The 22,510-nt window shown below is 39.4% G+C and overlaps 1 protein-coding gene across 3 annotated transcripts in view; it reads left to right on the top strand.

The window, feature by feature from the left end:
* KIF24 (kinesin family member 24) overlaps positions 1 to 22,510 on the top strand; it is a 72,386-nt gene that overhangs the window by 37,807 nt on the left and 12,069 nt on the right. For 2 of the 3 annotated variants that reach the window (XM_055427307.2, XM_055427308.2), the window contains exons 5-10: positions 1,335 to 1,432; positions 4,551 to 4,766; positions 8,361 to 8,448; positions 15,193 to 15,314; positions 16,105 to 16,210; positions 20,859 to 20,930. In XM_055427307.2, the coding sequence (XP_055283282.2) occupies positions 1,335 to 1,432; positions 4,551 to 4,766; positions 8,361 to 8,448; positions 15,193 to 15,314; positions 16,105 to 16,210; positions 20,859 to 20,930 (702 nt within the window). The remainder of the gene's footprint in view (positions 1 to 1,334; positions 1,433 to 4,550; positions 4,767 to 8,360; positions 8,449 to 15,192; positions 15,315 to 16,104; positions 16,211 to 20,858; positions 20,931 to 22,510) is intronic. The other variant, XM_055427310.2, reaches the window with a different exon arrangement.

Here is a 22,510-nt window from a genome sequence, read left to right as displayed (position 1 = left end):
TCTAGGGGATTCTGTGCTCAATGGATGAATGTAGACACTAAGCCATAACATTTGTATGAAGATGTAAAGTGATGAAAATATTTTTCCTGTTTCCTTTCCATTTTTTAAAAAAATCTGAATTGTGCCCTGTACTGCAGTTGTTTGAATAAAAATTTTGTTTATTGCAAAAAAAATTTCCCCATAAAATTTTTTCTTAACTGAATATTTAGAGTAGGCCCAAAAGGTAGTATAAAATATGACTTCATCTCTCATTCATTATGTGTGGATTGCCATTATGATACTACAGTCAGACTTGAAATTATTAGGATTTTTTACCCAGATATAGTTGGGCTGCCAACATGGTAAGCCTCTAAATTATGCAAATAATTATGGTTGCTGAACTAACGCTTTCCAGACCTAACTTAATGGGGTCTCCTACCTCTCCTCTTTCAGATTACCATGGTTTTTCATTGGGAATAATCTCGGATTCCTTTCTCTCCTCAGCTATCACATCCAGTCAGCTGCCAAATTTCTCATGCGCTCATTTCTTCTTATTTCTATTGTCATTGTCTAATTTAGACCCTTCTTAACCTAACCTAAAATTCCATGGATGAAGGAGCCTGGTAGGCTACAGCCCTTGGGGTCACAAAGAGTTGGACATGACTGAGCGAATTTCCTTTTCTTTCTTTCTTTAACCTAACCACTAGTGTTCATGTTTCCAATTCATGCACAATATAAGGCAGATTAGTCTTCCAATAAAATGGCTCAGCTCATCCCTCTCTTTTGCAAAGTTTTTTGCCTTTCCACTTTTAGTAAATTAAATCTAAGCATTCCCTCCTCTCCCTTAATGCTGGTGTCCCAAGACCCCTGCTATAGTCCTAACTCCTTATTCTCACCTGCTATTTCACTTTTCTACCTGCCAGTATCCTGTATTTCAAACACAATAAATCCTTCCTGTCTTCTAAACATTCTTTGTGCTTTCCTGCTTTGCTTCTTTGCTCATGTTTCCCACATGCTCAGACTGGGCTATGAGAATAATCTCCATAGAATTCAGTTCCTCTCCTAGATTTAAGGAGGATTGGCTCACTGTTAACACTCATTAATTTACTTCCCTTAAGAGAGAACAAAAATCATGAAGCTTAGTTTTTACAGTATAAGAACATGTCTGCAGAGATCTCAAGTAAAACTAGGCCCTGTTATTTGACAGTTGATGATTGCTTCTTATCTTTAAGTTTGTCATGAATTGTTACTATTAGTTAAAAATGTATTTGCACCTTTATTGTGTGTCAACTAAAATAGTGATGAAGAAAATCCAGACTGTATCTCTTTCTCTAAAAATCAAATTTCTTTTTCAGCATGTTTTTTATTTTGATGAAATCTTTGATGAGGCATGTACCAATCAGGATATTTACATGAAGACTACTCACCCACTCATTCAGCATATTTTCAATGGGTATGATAGAAATTATTTGCTCCTCTTGCCTTTTATTTTCTATTTTTCCATAAATCATATTTCTTTGTAAATATTATTTATGCTTTTCTATTATTTTGAATTAAATATGAAATTGTGTTTTGACCTAATGAATTTACTCTTCTGGAAAATTCCATGTCTCCTTATAGGAGTCTCAAAACATTTAGAAATATTCAGCAAAATTTTCATTTACATTGGTGATATTGATTCTCTGTGCTTAGTGGAAAAATATAAGCTGCCAGCAGTATTATTTTATCAAAGTCCTTAGAATAAAAAGATGTATGTGGTTGTAATTAGTTTGAACTTTTGCTAATAGGAATTATGTATTCTAGCTATAGTTTCATTAATTTTTTTTCAAGTAGGATAGATGAGTGACTATCACTCACTTTTCATAGATGTATTTTTTAATTTAAAAATAATTATTCACACTTAGTAAACTTTAAATGGGACAGAGTAGGTACTTGGGGGGCTCTGTTATATATTTAAAATATATAGTAGTCAGGTATGGGTAGAAAATGTTGGGTAGTTGATTTCAGGGTATTTTTACTTTTATAACTTGAAAACTGAAGTATAATTTACATACATCAAGATGCACAGATCTTAAGAAGTACTTAGGTTTGATGAGTTTTGATGTATTGAAGTAACCAATATCCGGAATAAGATACAGAAAGTTTCCATAGTCCCAGAAAGTTCTCCCACCTTCACCTCCAGGTCTTATATAGCCACTGACTTGCTTTCTGTCACAATAGATTAGTTTTGCCTATTCTAAAATGTCATAGAAATAGGATCGTTATAATGTATATCTTATGCCTGGCTTCTTTTGCTTAACATAATGTTTTTTGATATTAGTACATGTTGCATGTAACTGGTTCTATTGCTGAGTAATATTTCCTTCTATAAATATTCCAGTTTTTTTTTATCCATTCTTCTTTTGATAGATGTTTGGGTTCTTTCCAATTTTGGAGTATTATGAATAAAACTGTATGAACCTTTTTTATCCAAGTCTTTTTATGGACATCTCTTAACTTATCTTGAATAAAAATCTATAAATAGAATTACCAGGTTATTGGATAGGTCTATAAGAAAGTGTCAAACAATTTTCCTTGCTCTATTTTATATTCCCAACAGCAATGTATGAGAATTGAAGTTCTATACCTTCACCATATTTGATATGGTCAATCTTTTTTATTCTAGCCAGTTTAATAGGTATGGAACTGTATCTCATTGTGTTGTGTTTTTTTTTTTATATAAATTTACTTTTCCCTGGGATCTAATACTGAGCATTGTTTCATGTGCTAATTTGGCCACTCAGATATCTTCATTTGCCTGTTTTTTGTTGTCTTTTTATTGTGGTTGTATGGAAGTTTGTTTTTTTATGAACAGATTAAAGTGAAATTTCTTTCTGGTTCAGTTTCTTATCTACCAAATTTAAGGAGTGCATTTTGAGAGAGCAGGTTTCTAAAATAAGTTAACATTTAAATGTTAAGACATTATCAATAAAAAATAAGAGAGTTGCAAGTTAGGTGAAATTGTTAGGTTAAGTTCTGTAAGGTGTAGTAAGAGCTTTCATCTTTTTTTTTTTTTTTAAAGTTCGTCACAAAAATGTTGAGAAGATAAGGTAGATGTTGTTCTTTATTATTCTTATTCTGTTAAATCTTCTTCAGTGTGTTTACATTTTTCTCCTGTAATTCTTTTCCCAACTGTGACTCTGCCAGTGTATTCAAGTGCCCACACTATTGGGAGCCATGATTTAAAAGACAAGGAGTGACCAACCAGTCTCTGCTTCTAAACAGCTTGCATTTTATTTGCTCCCATGTCTTGATTCTCAAACTTCCATGATTCCTTTGCTCTTGTCAAATCACTGTTTCTTTGGTTTCTGTCTGGCTTCATGTCCTTTCTGTGTGTTCATCTCTCTGTCTACCTCCAGCCTCCCCTTCCCCTGTGTCCATACATATTCATAGAATATTTTTCTTGCTGCTTTTATCATCAATCCATAGGATGCCTGTATAAGAATCTAGCTGCTGCTACTGCTGCTAAGTCACTTCAGTCGTGTCCGACTCTGTGTGACCCCATAGACGGAAGCCCACCAGGTTCCCCCGTCCCTGGGATTCTCCAGGCAAGAACACTGGAGTGGGTTGCCATTTCCTTCTCCAATGTGTGAAAGTGAAAAGTGAAAGTGAAGTCGCCCAGTCGTGTCCGACCCTTAGCGACCCCATGGACTGCAGCCTACCAGGCTCCTCCATCCATGGGATTTTCTAGGCAATAGTACTGGAGTGGCTTGCCATTGCCTTCTCCGATAAGAATCTAGCTACTTACTGCATAACATTGTGTTCACTCTCTGTTTAGTCCTGCATAGTACTAGGACTACATAGCACACAGGATTCCATAGTTCTCAGGTAATCTTGGCCTCATCTCCTCCTGAAATACACTGTGGCTGGCAGGTTGGTCTCCCAACTTTTCTGTCCACCTCTTATTTTATAGTTTTTCACACCCATCCAGCTTGTGTACACACACATATCCCCATGCAGGAACAGTGGCTTCCACTTAAAATCATAGGATATCAGGGCTTTAAGGGGTCTTGAAAATCAAGTAGCCCAGTAATTTATTGATGAAAGTGAAAACCAAGGCCATAATAGGTCTTTCGTGAGTCCTTCTTCAAATATTTTGCTTCAATTGATTTTGCCTCTGTTTAAACTTCCTTAATATTCTTATAAGTGATCACCACCATATTGTGTGATCTTCTATTATTTATTATATTTAGTTTTCTATTACTTCTTTCACAGAACTTATCTTTAAGGATTAACACAATTTTTTTTTCCCCTCAAGGATTCTCTAAAGCACCTAACATCGGGTCTTTGTTTCCATATCTTCTAGAGTTGTCTTATGGTTGTAAAATTTCTATTCAAAAAATTTATATACTGCTTTGAGAATTCTTTTCTTCCTATATTTTTATAATGTAAAGCCCTCTTCTTAAAGGATTGTATATTTTATAGTTGAATTTTATGGAGGGTTCTTTTTCCACCTGACTTTTGTCATTTAAAAATCTGTGTTAGCAGTTCTCTTGAAATTTAAAAGTAAATACAAATGATTCTTCCCCCAGAGGCAATGCCACTTGCTTCTCATATGGACAGACAGGTGCTGGAAAGACTTATACCATGATAGGAACTCATCAGAACCCAGGACTGTACGCTCTTGCTGCCAGAGACATCTTCAGACAACTGGAAGTGTCCCAGCCAAGAAGGCATCTTTTTGTGTGGATCAGCTTCTATGAAATCTACTGTGGACAGCTTTACGACCTTCTAAATAGAAGAAAAAGGTATTGGGTATGAGTGGGAAACTGTAAATCTGTTCTTTATTCTTTTAAGCCAGAGTCCCACTGAAGCTTCAATCCTTTGGCCACCTGATGCAAAGAGCCAACTCACTGGAAAAGACCCTGATGCTGGGAAAGATTGAAGGCAAAAAGAGAAGGGGGCAGCAGAGGATGAAGTGATTAGATAGCATCATCGACTCAATGGACATGAATTTGAGCAAACTCTGGGAGATAATGGAGGACAGAGGAGCCTGGTGTGCTACAGTCCATGAGGTCACAAAGAGTCTGACACGACTTAGTGACTGAACAACAATAACAACCCACTGAATTGTGGGATTTAATGAGAGGCTTTGGTATACCAGTGCCCTTTTATGAATGAGGGTCTCCTGAATCAGAAACATATTTTTTAAAACTGTCAATTCAGCTACAGAGAAATGTAAATTAGCCTTCCAGTAGTATTTTTTAAGTGATCAATATCCTAATGTTACTCAAAAGACTATGTCTCTTTTATTGTGGTCTTTGAAAAGGTCATAATTTCAGGAAGTGAGGAAACCAACATATACTTAAATCCCTTCATATTCTTTTGATCTATTATTATACTGGAAGAACTATAAATAATGTTTTCCCACTTCCTCTTGTTTTTTCTCTCAGTAACCTTAGGGTAAACTTAATGATAGTTTTCGGATATCAATAAATATAAAATATTCTCTTCACATTAGACTTTTAACTCTTATAAGGCTTAAATTATTCCCTTTACAACATCATACAGTACTTTAGAAATGTATTCTTTCAGTAACAGATTTTAAATCCCTCTTGTATTCTTCTGGCATAAAGTTTTGCTTAGGTTGAAACATGATTGTAACTGAGTAGGAGGCAACAAAGTTGTGAGGGTATCAGCTGACTGGGAGGACAGGGAGGAAGGAGAGGGGCCGGGGAAGTGGAGGGATAGAAGGTTGTCATGGTCGAAGTAACCAGACCTGAGACCTGTGGGGAGCAGCCACACCAGGTGGAGAGGAGAGAGCTGAGGCTGAGTGTGGTGGAAGTCTGGGCAAACCAAATCAAATGAAAGACACAATCCCGCTGCAAAGGCATCCAAGCCCCATCAGTTCAGTTCAGTTCAGTCGCTCAGTCATGTCTGACTCTTTGCGACCCCGTGAATCACAGCACGCCAGGCCTCCCTGTCCATCACCAACTCCCAGAGTTATTCAAACTCACGTCCATCGAGTTGGTGATGCCATCCAGCCATCTCATTCTCTGTCATCCCCTTCTCCTCCCGCCCCCAATCCCTCCCAGCATCAGAGTCTTTTCCAGTGAGTCAACTCTTCGCATGAGGTGGCCATAGTATTGGAGTTTCAACTTTAGCATCAGTCCTTCCAATGAAAACCCAGGACTGATCTCCTTTAGAATGGACTGGTTGTATCTCCTTGCAGTCCAATGGACTCTCAAGAGTCTTCTCCAGCACCACAGTTCAAAAGCATCAATTCTTAAGTTGTCTAAAAGGTCGTGCAAGTTTCATGTGCTCCAGGTCAACACTGGGATGGGAAGAAGGGGTAGAGGAGCAGCTCCATTTCATGGAGAGCTTGATAGGTAGGCCCCCATCACAGAGGGGCACTAGTGTAGTATACCTGGAGAGGTCACAGAAGTGGGCTTAGGCAGGCCACCATTCTGTGGACTATTTCAACCAAAAGACCTTCAGTATGCCACAGTTCAGAGAACATACTGGAGTTGAGGGTTCAGTCATGACACAACTGCCAAATAAGGAAGGGTTCCGCTTTGGGGTTACTTTCAGAAAGAGATGCTTTTCTGTTCTGTTCTCTGTGTTGGTTTTGAAGCTTCAAGTTAGCTTCACCACAACTTCTCTTTCTAGCTTAATACCCTTATTTGGAGCCTTTTCCAGTCAAAATGGCCACTTCCTTTAAAGAAGAGTTGGTATAAAAATAAAAGCCTCTGTTGTGCCGTGCTGTGTGTGTGTGGTTTGTTTCTTTGTGAGTACAATTCTTTAATGAGTTACATCAATATATTGCCCTGTATTTCTGCCTTCTTTGATGATAGCCACAGGAATGGGGATATGCTGACTTCTGGGTAAAATCTTCTCTGGGGCTTTCTAGAGAAAACTCACAGTTACTCTGAAAATGTCTTAAGCTGGGAGATGTTAGGTTTTTTTTTATTTTTTTTAATGTCTTTGGTTAATTGGCTCATATCTCTTTTTTTTCCTACTTTCTGAGACTTTTGAAATGTCCTGCTTCAATGATAGCACCCTTTCTTATTTGTTTAGAGCTGTTATAACTTATCCTGTTGTTTTTAAATAAAATATATTTTCTGTAAAAGGGGCTTTGACAAAGGTAGATAGAAGTATATGTGCTCAGTCTGCTTCTTAAACTAAAAGCCAAAGTTTATAGATCTTAAAATTAACTCTTTAAAGTAGAAGATAAGTTATCTTTATACCTTTTCATTAAAAGTTGTACAAATATACTTCTTGCTTATATGATTTGAAAATACAGCAGTACACTTTAGGCTATTCATTAGGAACTTTCTGGGGTGAGCTCAGGGAATATGGTCTGGGAAATATGTTCAGGAATGATGTGAGGGCGCTGAAAGCTTGATCCTTCTTTTATTCCCAAAGCCCAGCTGTTCCAGTAGAGTTGTCTTCTGAGAGGTCAATGTTGTCTTCTGAGCATCAGTGAGGCTGTTTCCCTGTCCTTCTGTAAAAATTTGGAAACTTGGGGTAAGGGATAGACTGAGAAAAACATTTTTTGAGAAAATCTTTTTGTTTGGCTATGAAGTGAAATTCCAGTATTCATTTTAATCACTCTTACTAAGGGAGAAAATAATCTTAGTGTCTTTGATAGATTCAATACCTGCCCCTTGGCAGATCTGGTTTGATGGTGGTAGATGTAACCATTCATTACACTACGCTCAGGCCTGAGGCTTTAGTTGCAATACCAACTCTTCCTTGCTTCCTTCAAAAATGTATCAGGACTCCTTATGTTGCAAGTAGTAAAATAAAGCCATACTGTTACTGGCTTAAGCATTTAGGGAAGTCATTGACTCATATAACTAGAAAGCCTAGAGAAGCCTTAGGGTCTTTTGACTCTAGAGGTTCAGAGATGTTATAAAGACTCAGTTTCTTTGCATTTCTGTTCTACCTCCCATGGTGTTAGCTTCATTCCAAAATGGTCTTTTTGTGGATGCAAAATGGCTACTACTGCTCCCAAGGCCACACGCTTTTCACTTCTAGAGGGGAAAAAGGAGTACCTAACAACCAGAGACTAGAACTTTATTTTGATTGGATTAGCAGAGATCCTGTATCAACTCCTGAGCTAGTCACTGTATCGCGGATTCCACTGATTGGCGTAGATCTGAGTTAACCACTCATTCTGTTCCTTGTAGCCAAAGGTGTTGATTTATTTATGTACAGCAGTCAAAGACCACCTCTGAAGCCTAGCATTGGAGTCAGGAGGTGTGGGGATGGGCAGGGAGAAGGCATATATCAATCCCACTCAATAGCAAAACTGCCTCATAATGGGGGAGCGGTGGAATGGGTTACGAGGAGTCTGTTACTAGAGCTCTGCCAAACCAACCACGTTCTTGTCTCTGCAGGCTCTTCGCAAGAGAAGATAGCAAGCACGTAGTACAAATAGTGGGACTGCGAGAGCTTCAGGTGGATAGCGTGGAGCTCCTCTTAGAGGTAATCTTCCTTCTTTACTACCCGACTGTAGCAGCCCAAGTACAAGGAAAGACTTCATTTTGCTGTCTCACAAGTATAATGGACTCGGATTTAGACAAAGGGCAGACTTCCTTCATAGCTCAATTGGTAAAGAATCTGCCTGCAATGAAGGAGACTCCAGGTTGATTCCTGGGTCAGGAAGATCCACTGGAGAAGGGATAGGCTACCCACTTCAGTTTTCTTGGGCTTCTCTTGTGGCTCAGCTGGTAAAGAATCCACCTGCAATGCGGGAGACCTGGGTTTGAGTCCTGGGTTGGGAAGATCCCCTGGAGAGGGGAAAGGCTACCCACTCCAGTATTCTGGCCTGGAGAATTCCATGGATTGTATAGTCCATGGGGCTCAAAAGAGTCGGACACAACTGAGTGACTTTCACTTCACTTAGGCAAAGGGCAGTGACAAACACGCCATTTCAGTCCTCCTCTGAGAGGATGGCTCCTTTCTCTACAAGGTCTCAGTGCCTTGATAGTGGGAAATAAGGCATTTGGGAAAGCCTAATATGGCTCAGAGGTTAAAGCGTCTGCCTCCAATGTGGGAGACCCGGGTTCAATCCCTGGGTCGGGAAGATCCCCTGGAGAAGGAAACGGTAACCCACTCCAGTATTCTTGCCTGGAGAATCCCATGGACGGAGAAGCCTGGTAGGCTACAGTCCACCAGGTCGCAAAGAGTCGGACATGACTGAGCGACGGAACAGAATACAAGAGGATACTTTGGGGCCCCTTTCAAAGGCTGCTAATGTGCTTTTTTATGGTAATGGGCTCTGGTAAAGGCTTCTAGAGAGAGAGATTCATATTTTAAATAAAAATTTTAATGGATAATACCTTCACATGGATTCAAAATTCAAAAGTTACAATGAAAATGTTCCTTTCATTCCCTTTCCTTGAGGCAACTAATTTATTTTTTAGTTTTTTTGTGTATCCGTCCAAAGGTACTTTACAATCTGCTTTTTCATGTTCACCCCTTTAAAATACACAACCTAGTGATTTTTTTTAGTATTTTCAAAAAGTTGTGCAGCTGTCACCACTGTCTTAATTCCAGAACATTTTCATCACACCAAAATGAAATCCTGTACCATTAGCAGTTACTTATTTCCCCTGTACCTGAAAACCACTAATTTCTATCTGTATGAGTTTACCTATTCTGGCCATATCATATAAATGTAATCACACAATATGTAACCTTTTGTCTCTGGCTTTTTTCACTTAGTGTAATGTTTTCAAGGTTCATCTGTGTTGTTGAATGAAGTACTGATAAATGTACTTCATTCCTTTTTATGGCTAAATAATATTCTATTGTATAGATATACCATATTTTATCAGCTGATGGACATGTAGTTTCAACCTTTTGGCTATTATGAATAATGGAGCTATGAACACTCATGTACAGGTTTTGTGTGGTCATATGTTTTCAGTTTTTTTGAGTATATGTATAAGAGTGGAACTGCTGAGTCATACTTTTTGAGGAACTGCCAAACTGTTTTCAAAAGTGGCTGAGCCATTTTATATTCCTACCAGCAGTGTAGAAATGGGGGTATTGTTTTAAAAGATCCCACAGTGATTCTAACATGTAGCTATCGTAGTCATTCTAGTATATCCAACAAGCCTGCCTAGAGTCAAAGGGAGAAGCCTGGAAGGACAAATTGGGTGCTTGACAATAACCACCTTTAGAACAGCTTCACAGTACATCCCTCCAGGGACTTGGGTGTGTGAAATGGCAGGGTGGCCCACCATTGACACGAGTCTTTTTCTAACAGTTTCTTTTTCTTGGGACAAATAAGTAAATTTTATTTAAAAGCTGGGACCTTGTATTTGTGTAATTATCAGACTCCTGAGTCCTGGTATCCCAAAGCCAAGGATGGCACCTTTTGTGGCTGTTTTTAACAGTCACCTGAGAGCCAAGACCCTCTTTCCAATGATTGCAGAGGCAGATGCAGAACAAAAGTGGGTCGGACATTTTGAAAGGCTCCCTTGAGACTGTTGACTATTCTTGACCTGTCCAGAGCTCCCTCCACAGCAGAGTCCTAAGGAGAGTGTTTCTCATATGCCTGTTCCCTGTGGTCTTCATGCCCCCACTTCCCCTAGTCATTCCTTTATTTGGCTGGGAGTCTCAGGAGAGTTGGTCCTCATGATGCTGTTGTCCCTGGAAATTAGACCAATTGAATGGGAAAGGATCAAACACTAAAAGGAAGTCCCTTTTCCTTGGCTATGGGTCATAACTGTGTTAGTGGGCAATCTAGTGTCAAATCACTCTCACCCTGGAAGAGTTTATGGCACTGCTTTGTCCTAAGGTGTATTTTCTAAGACCAGCAGAGAGAAGTTTCTTGTTAGTGACCACATTGCCATTATTGCCATATACCCTCAGTCTGTAATACATATGAGGTAGTACAAGAAGGAAGCCAGCTGAGATCAAGGTGGAAAGTTGATATAAATTATGGATATCTGACATGGCTACCCTCATAAACATTTATTGACTTGGAACAACAGCACTTGCTAACTCAGGTGTCACACTTTCTCTCAGGTGTCACCATTCCCCCTCACTCAGGTATCACCTGTGCGTTTGCTCAAGTGTCACCCTCAGGTGTCATCTTCATACATGTCACCATCGCAGAACACCTACAGGCTCACAGGCATGGCCACTTGTTGCCTGCCTGCACAACTAGCAGCTTCATTTTTCACATAGGATTGTCCTTCCTCCAACAGGTTTCTCCTTCTAGGTATATTTTATTACCTGGTCTTAACAATCCAGGCACCAGGGTTTCCCTGCCTTTATAGAGGACTTGCTGGTTCATCCAGATTTGGAATCAAGATTTTGTCAGGCAAACAATGGGCATTTTTTCAGTTATATAGGTTTTCAGGTTTTTAAGTCTTTCTTACAGACATTTTATGTACTTATAGGTATCCATTCCCAAACTTCTAATAAATCTGCTTCATGTTTTAATGCTCCCTTGGCTGTAATTGGTAGCAGAGGCCCACAGAGCAGAGCTTCCCTAAGATAAGTCTCAGTCATATGCCGGTGATAGAGACTTAGTCTCTACACAGTGCCTCTCCTGTTCAAGTGCTCATAGTCCATCTTTGGTATTTGTGCTGGAAGCTTGGTGATTAAAGCCTGGATGGAGCTAAATCCCAGCACCATGTGTCCTTGAGCACGTGTTTTACCTTTCTGAGCCTGAAACATGTGGATGTTATATGATTGGGTTGGGTGATAGAGAAGGAAATGAGATAATGTACATATAATGCTTACTGTGATGCTAGTTGAATTTCTCATGTCTATTGTTCTTTTTATATTTTTAATATATTTATTTATTTGGCTGTATCAGGTCTTAGTTGTGGCACGAGGATCTTTAGTTATAGCATGTGACCTCTTAGTTGCAGCATGTGAGATCTGGTTCCCTCAATAGGAATCAAACCCAGGCCCACTGAATTGGGAGCTTTAAGTCTTAGCCACTGGACCATCAGGGAAGTCCCCACATCTATTAATCTTATTAATAAGTCCCGAAATATTTTCCAGTGCCACAGAATTCAGCAGTTGTCTCTCCTTTCTATTGTAGCAGATCCCCATTTTACTACTCATATAACATGTTTGTCTAAAGTGTCTAGATTAAGAAGCTTGCCCAATAGACTTCATTATGGAAGGAGGACTTTGAAAAGAAAGAGGTAGTGAGAGAAATGGGAGGCCTGTGATTTTTAAGGTGATGCATAAATTTTATTCTGTTTCTTGACTTGCATTTCTCTCAAATAGATTGTCTCTTTTTGTTTATCCTCTTCCTTTCCTTTTCCTTCCTTCTTTTTTAAAACTTTTAATTGTACTTGGGAGCCATGGAATCTCATGTTGATCCATAAAGTTCTATTTCTCCATAGATCTCTGATTATTTTACATTTTTTAAAAGAAATAGTTTATGTTTTGGAAGTTTACACAAATATGTTAGTTCTTTAGTATATATTTTTAATTAGTATTTATTGAGAACTTATATGTGCTAATCATAGTGCTAAGTGCTTTACTATGTATTATCTCTTTTTGGTCTCAAAAATAACTTATGAAATTACCATTTTATAGATAAGAAACTGAGGCCCTGAAAAGTTAAGTGATTTTCAAGAGTTCAGCCAACCATATTGTCAGAACTGGCGTGGGAACCCAGACAGTTTAACTTCATATTTTGTTTTTAACTGCTACACTTGAGTTGTATGCCACTTACAAAAGTTTGTCTGATGATCTTTGCAGACTGCCTCATTTTTACTCCTCAGAGCTCAGCTGCTTTATTCCACAGTTTCTGAAAAACATGGTGATTGCAGACTGTTCCTGAGGCTGAGGAAACTGGACTATAGACCAGATAGTCCCTACTGTCTTCCCTAAAAGGCATTTATTTAGTCAGAAAAGGTCGTGCCAACATGTTAGATTTTCTGAGATGCACTCATAGGTACCTAGTACATCATGGTGAATAAGGTGTACTGAAAAGTCAAACATAAAACTCTATAACAGAACCTCAGAAGACAGTCTTTTTTAACTCCCCTGGGTGTGAACCACATGGCCACCCCTTGAGCTTCCTGTCAGTAACCACAGTTCCTGACTAGGTATGACCTTGAGGCCTCTCTGAGCTCTCATTAGATTCCAGCAGAAGTAGCATCATTGCTGCCATCATGTGGCAGAGGGTACCTGGCTTCTATCCCTAGCCTGACCATATGCTGCCTGTGTGACCTTGGATAATTCACTTAACTTCTCCTTTATCTATCAAGCATATCACTCACACAAATCACAGATGTAGACATTTAAAAGATCTCTGTTTCTTCATGAAGTTTGTAAAAGGCTGTGTGTGTGTGTATGTGTTTGTGTGTATCGAAAGAGCTGTGAGAACCCTGAAACTCTGGGAGGAGGAAATGCACCAGAATCTTTTTTACTCTGAAGTTATCGAAGGTATATATTTTCATTTTTATATTTTTCCTGTATTTTCTAAGTTTTCCACAGTAAGCTTGTCTTTCTAATGAAAAAAGAGAAGTTTAATAAAAATAATACATATTTAAAGTAATCCATCATCTTTGCATTATAATCTCTGAAAGTGTGAAATCAGAATGATAGGAAAGGCCAGGATAAGGAAGTACATTTAAACTAGACGGTTCACAGGAATTCCCTGGCAGTCCAGTGGTGAGAACTTGACACTTTTCACTGCCATGGCTCCAAGTTCAGTCGCTGGTCAGGGAACAAAGATTCTGCAAGCTTCATGGCATAGATAGATAAGTAAACCAGATGGTTCAGTCATAGATCTGGTCTTAAGTGACCTAGCCAGCACCCAGCCTTATTTATCAGTATTTTGGGGGAGGATTTTTTTGTTGTTGTTGTTGTTTGGCACTTAGCGTAACCAGTATAAAGGATACTACTCTAACTCTTCTGATTTCTGATTAGCAGCAACAGGCTGTCCATGCAGTTGATAATCCAATTTTGTAAATTAACAAGTTCTGCTCTTTACAAAAGGATTCATCAGGTAGTCCCTTTAAACTTTTAGCAAGCTATTTACAAAATGAGTGCATTTAAAATCTGGTTCTAAGATACATTCTAAATCTCACAGGTAATCTTTAGAGACATAACTATCACTTAGGCCATGAAGAAACTTAATATTAGTTAATTTTTTTTTAAGTACCTACTCCTACTAGTTAAGGTATTTTATGAACTGTTGTTGAAGTTTGACTCCGTCAACTTTTGAACTCTTAATTTGGAAATGGCAGCCATGTTCAATATGGTAAAAATTAAAATTCTGAGAGATAGAGGAAAAGTGAGATAAGACTTCCTTTAGTCTAGTTCACACTGCAAATAGATGAATAATATGATATAAGTGCCCCCACAATGTAGTGGAAACCACATGGCTTTGGAATCAGCCACACTTGATGCTAGATGTAGAATTTGGTTCTGCCACAGAACAGCTATTTGTGAGCAAGTCAACCTTTGAATTTATTCCTCAGTTATAAACTGAGCATAATAATCATACTCACCTCATCTTAGGCTACTGTGAGGATTCTGTCAAATATTCTTAAAGTCCATCACCTATTTGATTCTCGGTAATTAACACTTCCCAAAATCAGGGCAGCATATTCATATATGGCTGTGTTTTCAAGTGACTTGAGGCCATTCCTGAGGCTTCACCTCTTCTCCCCCATTCCTTTGTGGCCAGAGGGATCCACATTAGTCTTTACTCCCATTTGAAGGGGCAGTGGTCTCCAGGGTAATCATGGGCTCATAGCAATTGCGATAACTCATCACTTCCATGTTTCCACATGTCAGGCCTGGTCTCCTTTATGACTGCATTGTAGTAGAACAGGTGGATGTGATTATTCATTCTGGGATGCACATTTCTGTCCTTTGCTTCAGTTACTACGACAGATGGGTATTATGGGACCTTACTCTGGAGCCAAGTTATGCCCTGTGGAGTTGAGTCAGGATAAATCCATCAAAGATATTAAAAAGAATGTGTGAGATCAAGAAGTAAATTAGCTCTTGAGCTGTTGAATATTCTCCCCCAAGATTAGTTTTCCACATTGTTGTCATTGCTCTTGGGTACTTACTCTTTATGATTTAGTGTTCAGGCAGTTTTCCACATAGAGGGAAAAGACTGCAGTATACTGACAAATTTCTGTCTGGTCTCTGCTGCTCTCAGCCAACTCTCAGGAGCCAGAGGGCTTTGTTTACTCCTTGCAGAAGTCACCCTATGGATTTTATTTTCAGGTGATCCTCAAGGGCAGCAAGGAGCGCAGCACCAGGGCCACTGGAGTTAACGCAGACTCCTCCCGCTCTCACGCTATCATCCAAATTCAGATCAAAGATTCAGCCAAGAGGACATTTGGCAGGTGAGCTGGAAATATGCAGGGAACTGCATTGTCTGCCTTTCCTTAATGTGACTTTGAAATATGTGTTGTCAACAACAGGACATCCTGCCCCATAGAGTTCTTTATTTCAGGGATACACCATAGAGTTATTAACTCTGAAATAAATCATTGTACCAAAGTGCCACCAGTTGATTAACCATGAAGTAATGACCTATTGTTGGTCAACTCTAAGTTATTAAAAGGAACATTGATTGCTTCTAGTGTGAAACACAGTATCAGCAGAGGAATAGTAGGAAATGCATCTCAGAGAGCTTACAGGTCAAAAAAAAGGAAAATTAATCCATCCTTCTTGAAAGCAGCCATACGACAGTTGGGTTCATTCATCGCCTCTCTGTGCTATCTTAGCATCACTCCGCCACAGTGATGGATGAGCCTATCTCACCGCTGAGTAATGAGTCTTTTGGGGGGTGGGGGGCTGGAAAGCAGCCCACAAAATTCTCTATTTAATTATCTAAGTGGTCACCTAGGTGATTTGCATTGTAGTCATTTAGCTTTATGGGAAGAATGTTTAATTAATTTCAATCATACTTTCTCACAAATGGTTAAAGCCAACAGAAGGGTGTAAGTGAACAGTGCCAGCTATAACTGACAGATTAAAATCTTGGGATACTTTTGGAAAACTGACAGTAATGTCTTTAACTTTCCTGAGGATGGGCCTGTGTTGATTTCTTCCTGCCATCACAAAATGTTGGCTGATATAAAAAGAAACCAAAGCCCCAAAGAAGTCTTACCTGCTGTGTCTGTTCTCTAGAATCTCTTTCATTGACTTGGCTGGCAGTGAAAGAGCAGCGGATGCCAGAGACTCAGATAGACAGACAAAGATGGAAGGCGCGGAAATAAACCAGAGTCTTCTGGCTGTAAGTTGTTTAAAACCTTTCATCTAAAAGTCCTTGAGAGATTATGCCCATCTTTACATGCAGCCAAAGTGGGTGAGGGTGGGTTGGAATAAGGCAGTGGAATTCCAAGGTTGGAGATGGGGGCTGCCCAGTCAGACTCTCGGCAGTTCTAGACAGTTCTTCCTCTCTCCCTGCCTTCTCTTCCTCTCGTCAGTCCTACCAGTTAGAAACAAAAAAGTATTTCTGCAGTTGCGTGAATGATTCACTTAAGTACATTTTCTACTCTCATCAAGTTTTAAAATTACCATCAGGAGGTACAGAATGTCTGATTATCTCTTTTTGTGATTTTGAGAATTAAGGAAGAGTCAAGTGTTATCAATCTAATTCCTCCATTATTATGTTTCCTATCAACCTTTATGCCCTGTGGTTTTAGCAGCTGTCAGTGAGCATTACTTTTATCCCATTGCTTTATTAGGGATTCCAAAATGGTGATATTCTAATTCTAATATTCCTTCTATATTTATTATCTGGAAAGAACTTTTCCCCAACTATCTGATTTTCCTGAAGTATAACTCATGCAATGGAGGCAAGATAAATGCTTGGTTCTTTGCCTTCACTCACCAGTTTTCAGAATGAGTTGATGTCCTGGTAACCTGAACATGACCATGAGTTTGTTGTTCTTTACTTTGTTTGTTTTTGTATTATTATAAACTCATTGTCCTCTTTTTTTTTTTTTTTTACTTTTTAATTTATACATTTTTGGCCATTATGTTCCTGTGTCTTTTTGACACAACCCTACTAGTCCCTGGCTTTCTAGTATGACAAAATATTGTAGGCTTATCTTATACATTTTCCCCCCAGAACTTAAATCAGCTATTTCTTCAACAAGCCTTGGTTTTAGAGGGAAATGGTATTTAGGGAGCATTTAGGAGTGCTAGTGGTGCTTATCGCCACTGGGTTAGTTCTTACTTCTAGGTCTTTTTGATGGACAGAGAAGGGAAAATATCATGGATTCATACTAATAAATTAATTAAAAATTAAGACTACAGGGTTTTTGCTTTGCTTTTTTGAATTTATATTTCTCTCCCTTTTCTCTTATGCTAAAATTCTTAGTTCCTAACAACATTAATATAATTTATTTGCTCTACCTCAATATGTATGTATACCAAAATAATGGTATATTACTTTGAATATTATTTCTGAATTCAGATTAAGATTTCTTTGCAGTTGTCCTTTTTACCCTTATGTTTTATCCCTCTTGGGATGTACAGTCATAATATTATATTGCAAAGTCTCTTTAAATAATTCTGTGTGTTTAAGCTCACCAATTTTGTATTCGTTAAAGAAAAATTATAAAGTAAGCCACATTCAGAGAAGGCTAGTGTTCATCTAGGTCCTCTCAATCCTGTCATCCCCCTCCCCTTAGATAACTATTTTCTACCAACACGTTTGTTTGTACTCACCCCTTTCTCATGGGAAAAAAGAAAAGGCTAGCATCCTGTTAACACTGTTCTGCAGTTTGCTTTTTTCACATAACAGTATCCTGGAGCTCATTCATGATTGTTTATAGAGACCCCCATTCCTTTTAGTACTGCCCTGTTTCCATCCACATTAAGTCTTTTTGATTAGAACTGAAATCTCCTACTAGACACATTACTCTCAGGTCTCATGAGAGGTAAATTGATTGGCTGAGAGGTAAGAGAGTCAACATCTTTTTATTATTATTTAAAATTTTTGAATAATTTTAGATTTTAAAAAAGCTTCAAAAATAAACATGTAGCATTCCTTCACCTAGCCTTCCCAGTGTTAACATTTTATATAACTATAGCAATTTAAATCAGGAAATGAATATTAAAACAATTCTATTAACTGTCTACAGATCTTGTTTGAATTTCATCAATAGTCCCACTCATGTCCTTTTTCGGGTCTAGGATTCTGTTACCTTTAGTTGTCATGGCTCTGTAGTCTCCTCGGTTTTTGTCAATCTTGACCTTAACACCTTTGAAAAATGCTGGCCAATTGTTTTGCAGACTGTGTCTGAATTTGGGTTTGTGTAATGTTTTCTCATTGTTAGGTTGAAATAATGAATTTTTCCAAGAATAGCACAGAAGTTGTACCTTTCTCAGTGTATTGTAGCAGTCAATATGTCATTACTGGTAATGTTAAGCTTGATCACTGAGTTAAGGTGGTTTGTGCTAGGTTTCCCCATTGTGAAGTTATGATTATTCGTTTTGTAACAAGTATCTTATGGACAGATACTTTTAAACTATGCAGTACCTATTTACATCATAGGTTTTCCGTCTAATTTCAATGTCCATTGATGATTCTTACCTGTGACAATTATTACTGTGGTGTTTACATGATGAGATTTTTCTGTGTCCATCATTGTACATTAGGGGATCCCCTTGTGACTCAGTGGTAAACAATCCGCATGCTAATGCAGGAGATGCAAGTTCGATCCCTGGGTGGGGAAGAGCCCTTGGAGAAGGAAATGGCTGCCAACTCCAGTGTTCTTACCTGGAGAATCCCATGGACAGATGAGCCTGGCAGGCTACAGTCCATGGGGTTGCAAAAGAGTCAGACATGACTTAGTGACTGAGCACACAGTCTACATTAATTAGCTGGAATTCTACTGCAAGAGAGAGCTGTTTTTTTTCTCTTTATTTACTTACTTACTTGTAACCGTAAATGGGTATTTCTTTCATTTGCTAAATTAGAGTCCATTTCTATCATTACTTATTTTCTTGCTCACGTTTTCCCAAATGGATATTGGGAGTTCTTTCTGGGGTTCTGTCCATAAGTTCTTTCAGGTTGGTTATGTATCCTTTTGACATGCTGATCAATTTTTGAGCATCTTCTTGCCTTTTGGCACTACAAGGTGTCACACACTCTTCCTTGCCCTTGTCCTGAAATCAATCATTTCTCCAAGGAGCTAATCACTTTTGAATACGTACTATATACTAGTGAGTTTAATCTTCACAACAGATTCTCTTATTCCCACGTTATAGATCAGGATTCTGAAGCTAAAGTTAAGTGAATTTGCCAAGGGTCTACAGCCTCTAGCTAGAAATCTTTGATTCTCATGTTTAAATTTATGGTCTAGGAATTAACTGGAAAACCTAAGAGGTACCTGTGGAGAAGGCTTCCCAGGTGGCGCTAGAATCTGCCTGCCAATGCAGGCGTTACAGGTTGGATCCCTGGATCGGGAAGATCCCCTGGAGGAGGGCATGGCAACCCACCCCAGTATTCTTACCTGGGGAATCTCAAGGACAGAGGAGCCTGGAGGGCTATAGTCCGTAGGGTCGCAAACAGTCGGACGTGACTGAAACAACTTAGCATGGCATGGCACCTGTGGAGTATCCTTTGGGGCTTGACTGTCTATCTCATGTGGGAGACAACATGTAAAGGATCCTGGAAACAAGCCTTAAAGAATAGGATCAAAATCTTGTGCTTTGTGAGGTGTACAAAGATGCCCCTTTCCTGTGTATTTCCCTTGCTTTTCCCTTAGAGCTTAGTAAAGTCTACTTTCCATTCTGATTCAGCAAGGCTGAAGGGACCCAAGGGCTCATAGAGATTGATGGCCACACTTGGATTTGAATATGTAAGGGGCAGGTGTAACTCAGGGGCCAGGTTTGGTTACCTGTTCATCCCTTCTAGAGAATCTTCCCAGTTCTAAAGTTTGGGGATATTGGACTGACATTAATAAGAGTGAAAATTCCTTTATACCATCTTACAACCTTGCAGCTTCTTGGATAGAGAAGGGTTAGCTGTGGACATCTATGGCTGCTGCCAAGAACAGTCAGAAGAGACTCTCAAGGCTAATTACCTTTTCACTCCCAGCACTGGCACTTCAAGGGATCCCTTCCATTCTCTTCCCTCCCTTTCTTCTTATTTATTGTCACTTACCCTAGATGCATGACTCAGAAATAAAAGGTCTCTCCTCCCTGATCTTGTCCCCTCAACCTCTGCTCTTTCTGATGGGCATGTTGCCCTTGGAGATGTATGTATCCAGATTTCTGCTGGCACTAGTATTGTTCAGTGAGCACTTCTTTGAGAGGCTCTGCCCAGGAGCAAATGACATGCCCTTCTTTGCCTTTGGGCCACCATCCCTACTTTTTTTAATGAAGGTATAGACCTAGGTGATTTCTCAGTTCCTTCCCAGCTCTGCCTGTAGGATTTCTCCTATTCCATTCAGACAAGTTGTATCTGAATCTGCACTTGAAGCTGTACCTACAGGTTTGCATGTGTGAGCAGGGAGGCGGGGGAGTGGCATGGGTATTTTCTCTATTTAAGTGCATCTTGTAGTTGGGAGGAATGAGGAGAGAAAGGGAGCTGGCAAGCCAGAACTGCCACCACAGAAGTTGGACTCTGGGACCAATGGGAGGGTCCCTGGGTTTGTCAGTTCTGTGCTATCAGCTCTAATCCTAGGTTCACAGCCTTTAAGTTGAGAGGGGGCCGGGGGCAGGGTGCTTAACTAGACATAGCTAGCATAGGATGATGTTTTTCCAGTCTACCTTGATTGTTCTTGTTGAGCAAGAAACTACCAGGGTATTTTGACTTCCTTTTGGAGGAGAGTTGCATGTGTGTGGTTTATTTAATAAAAAATCTGATCTGTTAGTCTCACTTGGCATGTGATATTTGATGAGCTTGTTATTCTACCACTTTGCAGCTGAAGGAATGTATCCGTGCATTGGATCAGGAACACACCCACACTCCTTTCAGGCAAAGCAAATTAACTCAGGTAAAGTTAAATATGAGCTTTGAGTTCTGGTTCACTCGTGTGTTCCTTCTTCCATTCATTTAATCATTCAGGAGAGCATCCACTGCCAGCAAGGCATGATGTGGTGGAGGGCAGCGAGGGAGGGAGAGGGAGGAGGGGAGGAGTCACCTTCCTTCTAGGAGCTCTCAGTCTTGAAGAAGAAAGGGCATCCTCAGGCAGGGATCCCTGCAGTACATAGCAGCCAGGCAGCAGTGGTCACCATCCAACAGCTTTCCGTTTATTTCTAACAAAAAGAAACCTTGTTGATTTAGTGGCATCTCTGAGCCTTTGAAGGGGATGATAGTGTAGCTATCTTGGTACTGTCTTAGTTGTAGACTTAGATAGACCAGTGTTTCAAGACAAAAAATAATGGCAGCATTTAAAAAGAATGAGATGGATTTTTGACATGTCCTTCCAGGAAAGATGACCACGATCTATAGTTTAAAAATATGAAATGAGGGAAAAAAAAACTACACAGAAAAATTACACATCTCTGTTAGCTGATTATTCTGAGTAGTAGGACCATAGCTTATTTTTTTTCTTCCATTTTTCTGTCATGAAAATGTGCTTTATTGATAGGAAGCACCAAGAAGAGTGACTCATGGAGGGCTCGGCCTAGGTACAAATAGCTGTGAAGACAGTTACAGGGACCCCTGGTTCCCTTTTGCACCAAGCCTGTGTGTGGTAGAGGACAGACCATGTAGGAGGCAGTCTAGGTGAGGCTCTCTGTATTCTGGGAGAAGTTTTCACTCTGTGCAGCTAGACCAACAGCTTCATGGGAACTGGGACAGAACCCATGAAAACATAGCTCCTAACTTGTTAGAATCAGTCATCTATGGGTTAGATGGTTTCTGCTCAAACATGACTACAACTGGGGACTCAGGAAATCCTTCTTTTGGGTGGTTAGTCCTGATTCTGACATTGGCTTTGTTATTTTTCAAAACATGTCCTCCACCCCCAGAAATTATGTTCCTATTTAATTAAATCAGTAATTTCACACATAAATCCACTTACAGAATCATATGCCTTTTTCACGCAAACATAAGTTTTAGATCTTTCCAGGTACCTAAGTACATATATCCATAATTAGTTTTTATGGTTGTATGCAGTTCATAATTTTTTAGTGTTACTTGCTTATAGACTTAGAGATTTTCCAAATTTTACTATTATAATATTGTGATGAATATCCTGTGTGTACTTTTTTTTTAAATCAGTTGAGCAGTTTTCTCTTTAGGATAAAGTCTTTGAAGTGTGATTGCCAAACCAAAAGTAGGAACATTTTTTTTACCAGGCTTTTACCATATTACCAACCTGCCCTCCTAAAGGCATGTACCAATTCACACTGCATAGTACGTGGGCAGCATAGCAGTGTACAGGAGCACCCTTTCCCCAGACCCTCACCAGAGCAGGTTCGTGTGAGTCTTTCTTAATCTTCAGTTCAGTTCAGTTCAGTCGCTCAATCGTGTCCGACTCTTTGCGACCCCATGAATCACAGCACACCAGGCCTCCCTGTCCATCAGCAACTCCCGGAGTTCACTCAACCTCATGTCCATCGAGTCGGT

This window comes from Moschus berezovskii, chromosome 7 (assembly GCF_049115385.1).
Source record: "Moschus berezovskii isolate FMDL1 chromosome 7, NW_MosBer_1.0, whole genome shotgun sequence".
Taxonomy (NCBI): domain Eukaryota; kingdom Metazoa; phylum Chordata; class Mammalia; order Artiodactyla; family Moschidae; genus Moschus; species Moschus berezovskii.
The sequence above is the reverse complement of the archived record's forward strand: the minus strand, read 5'-3'. Positions and strand labels throughout refer to the sequence as shown.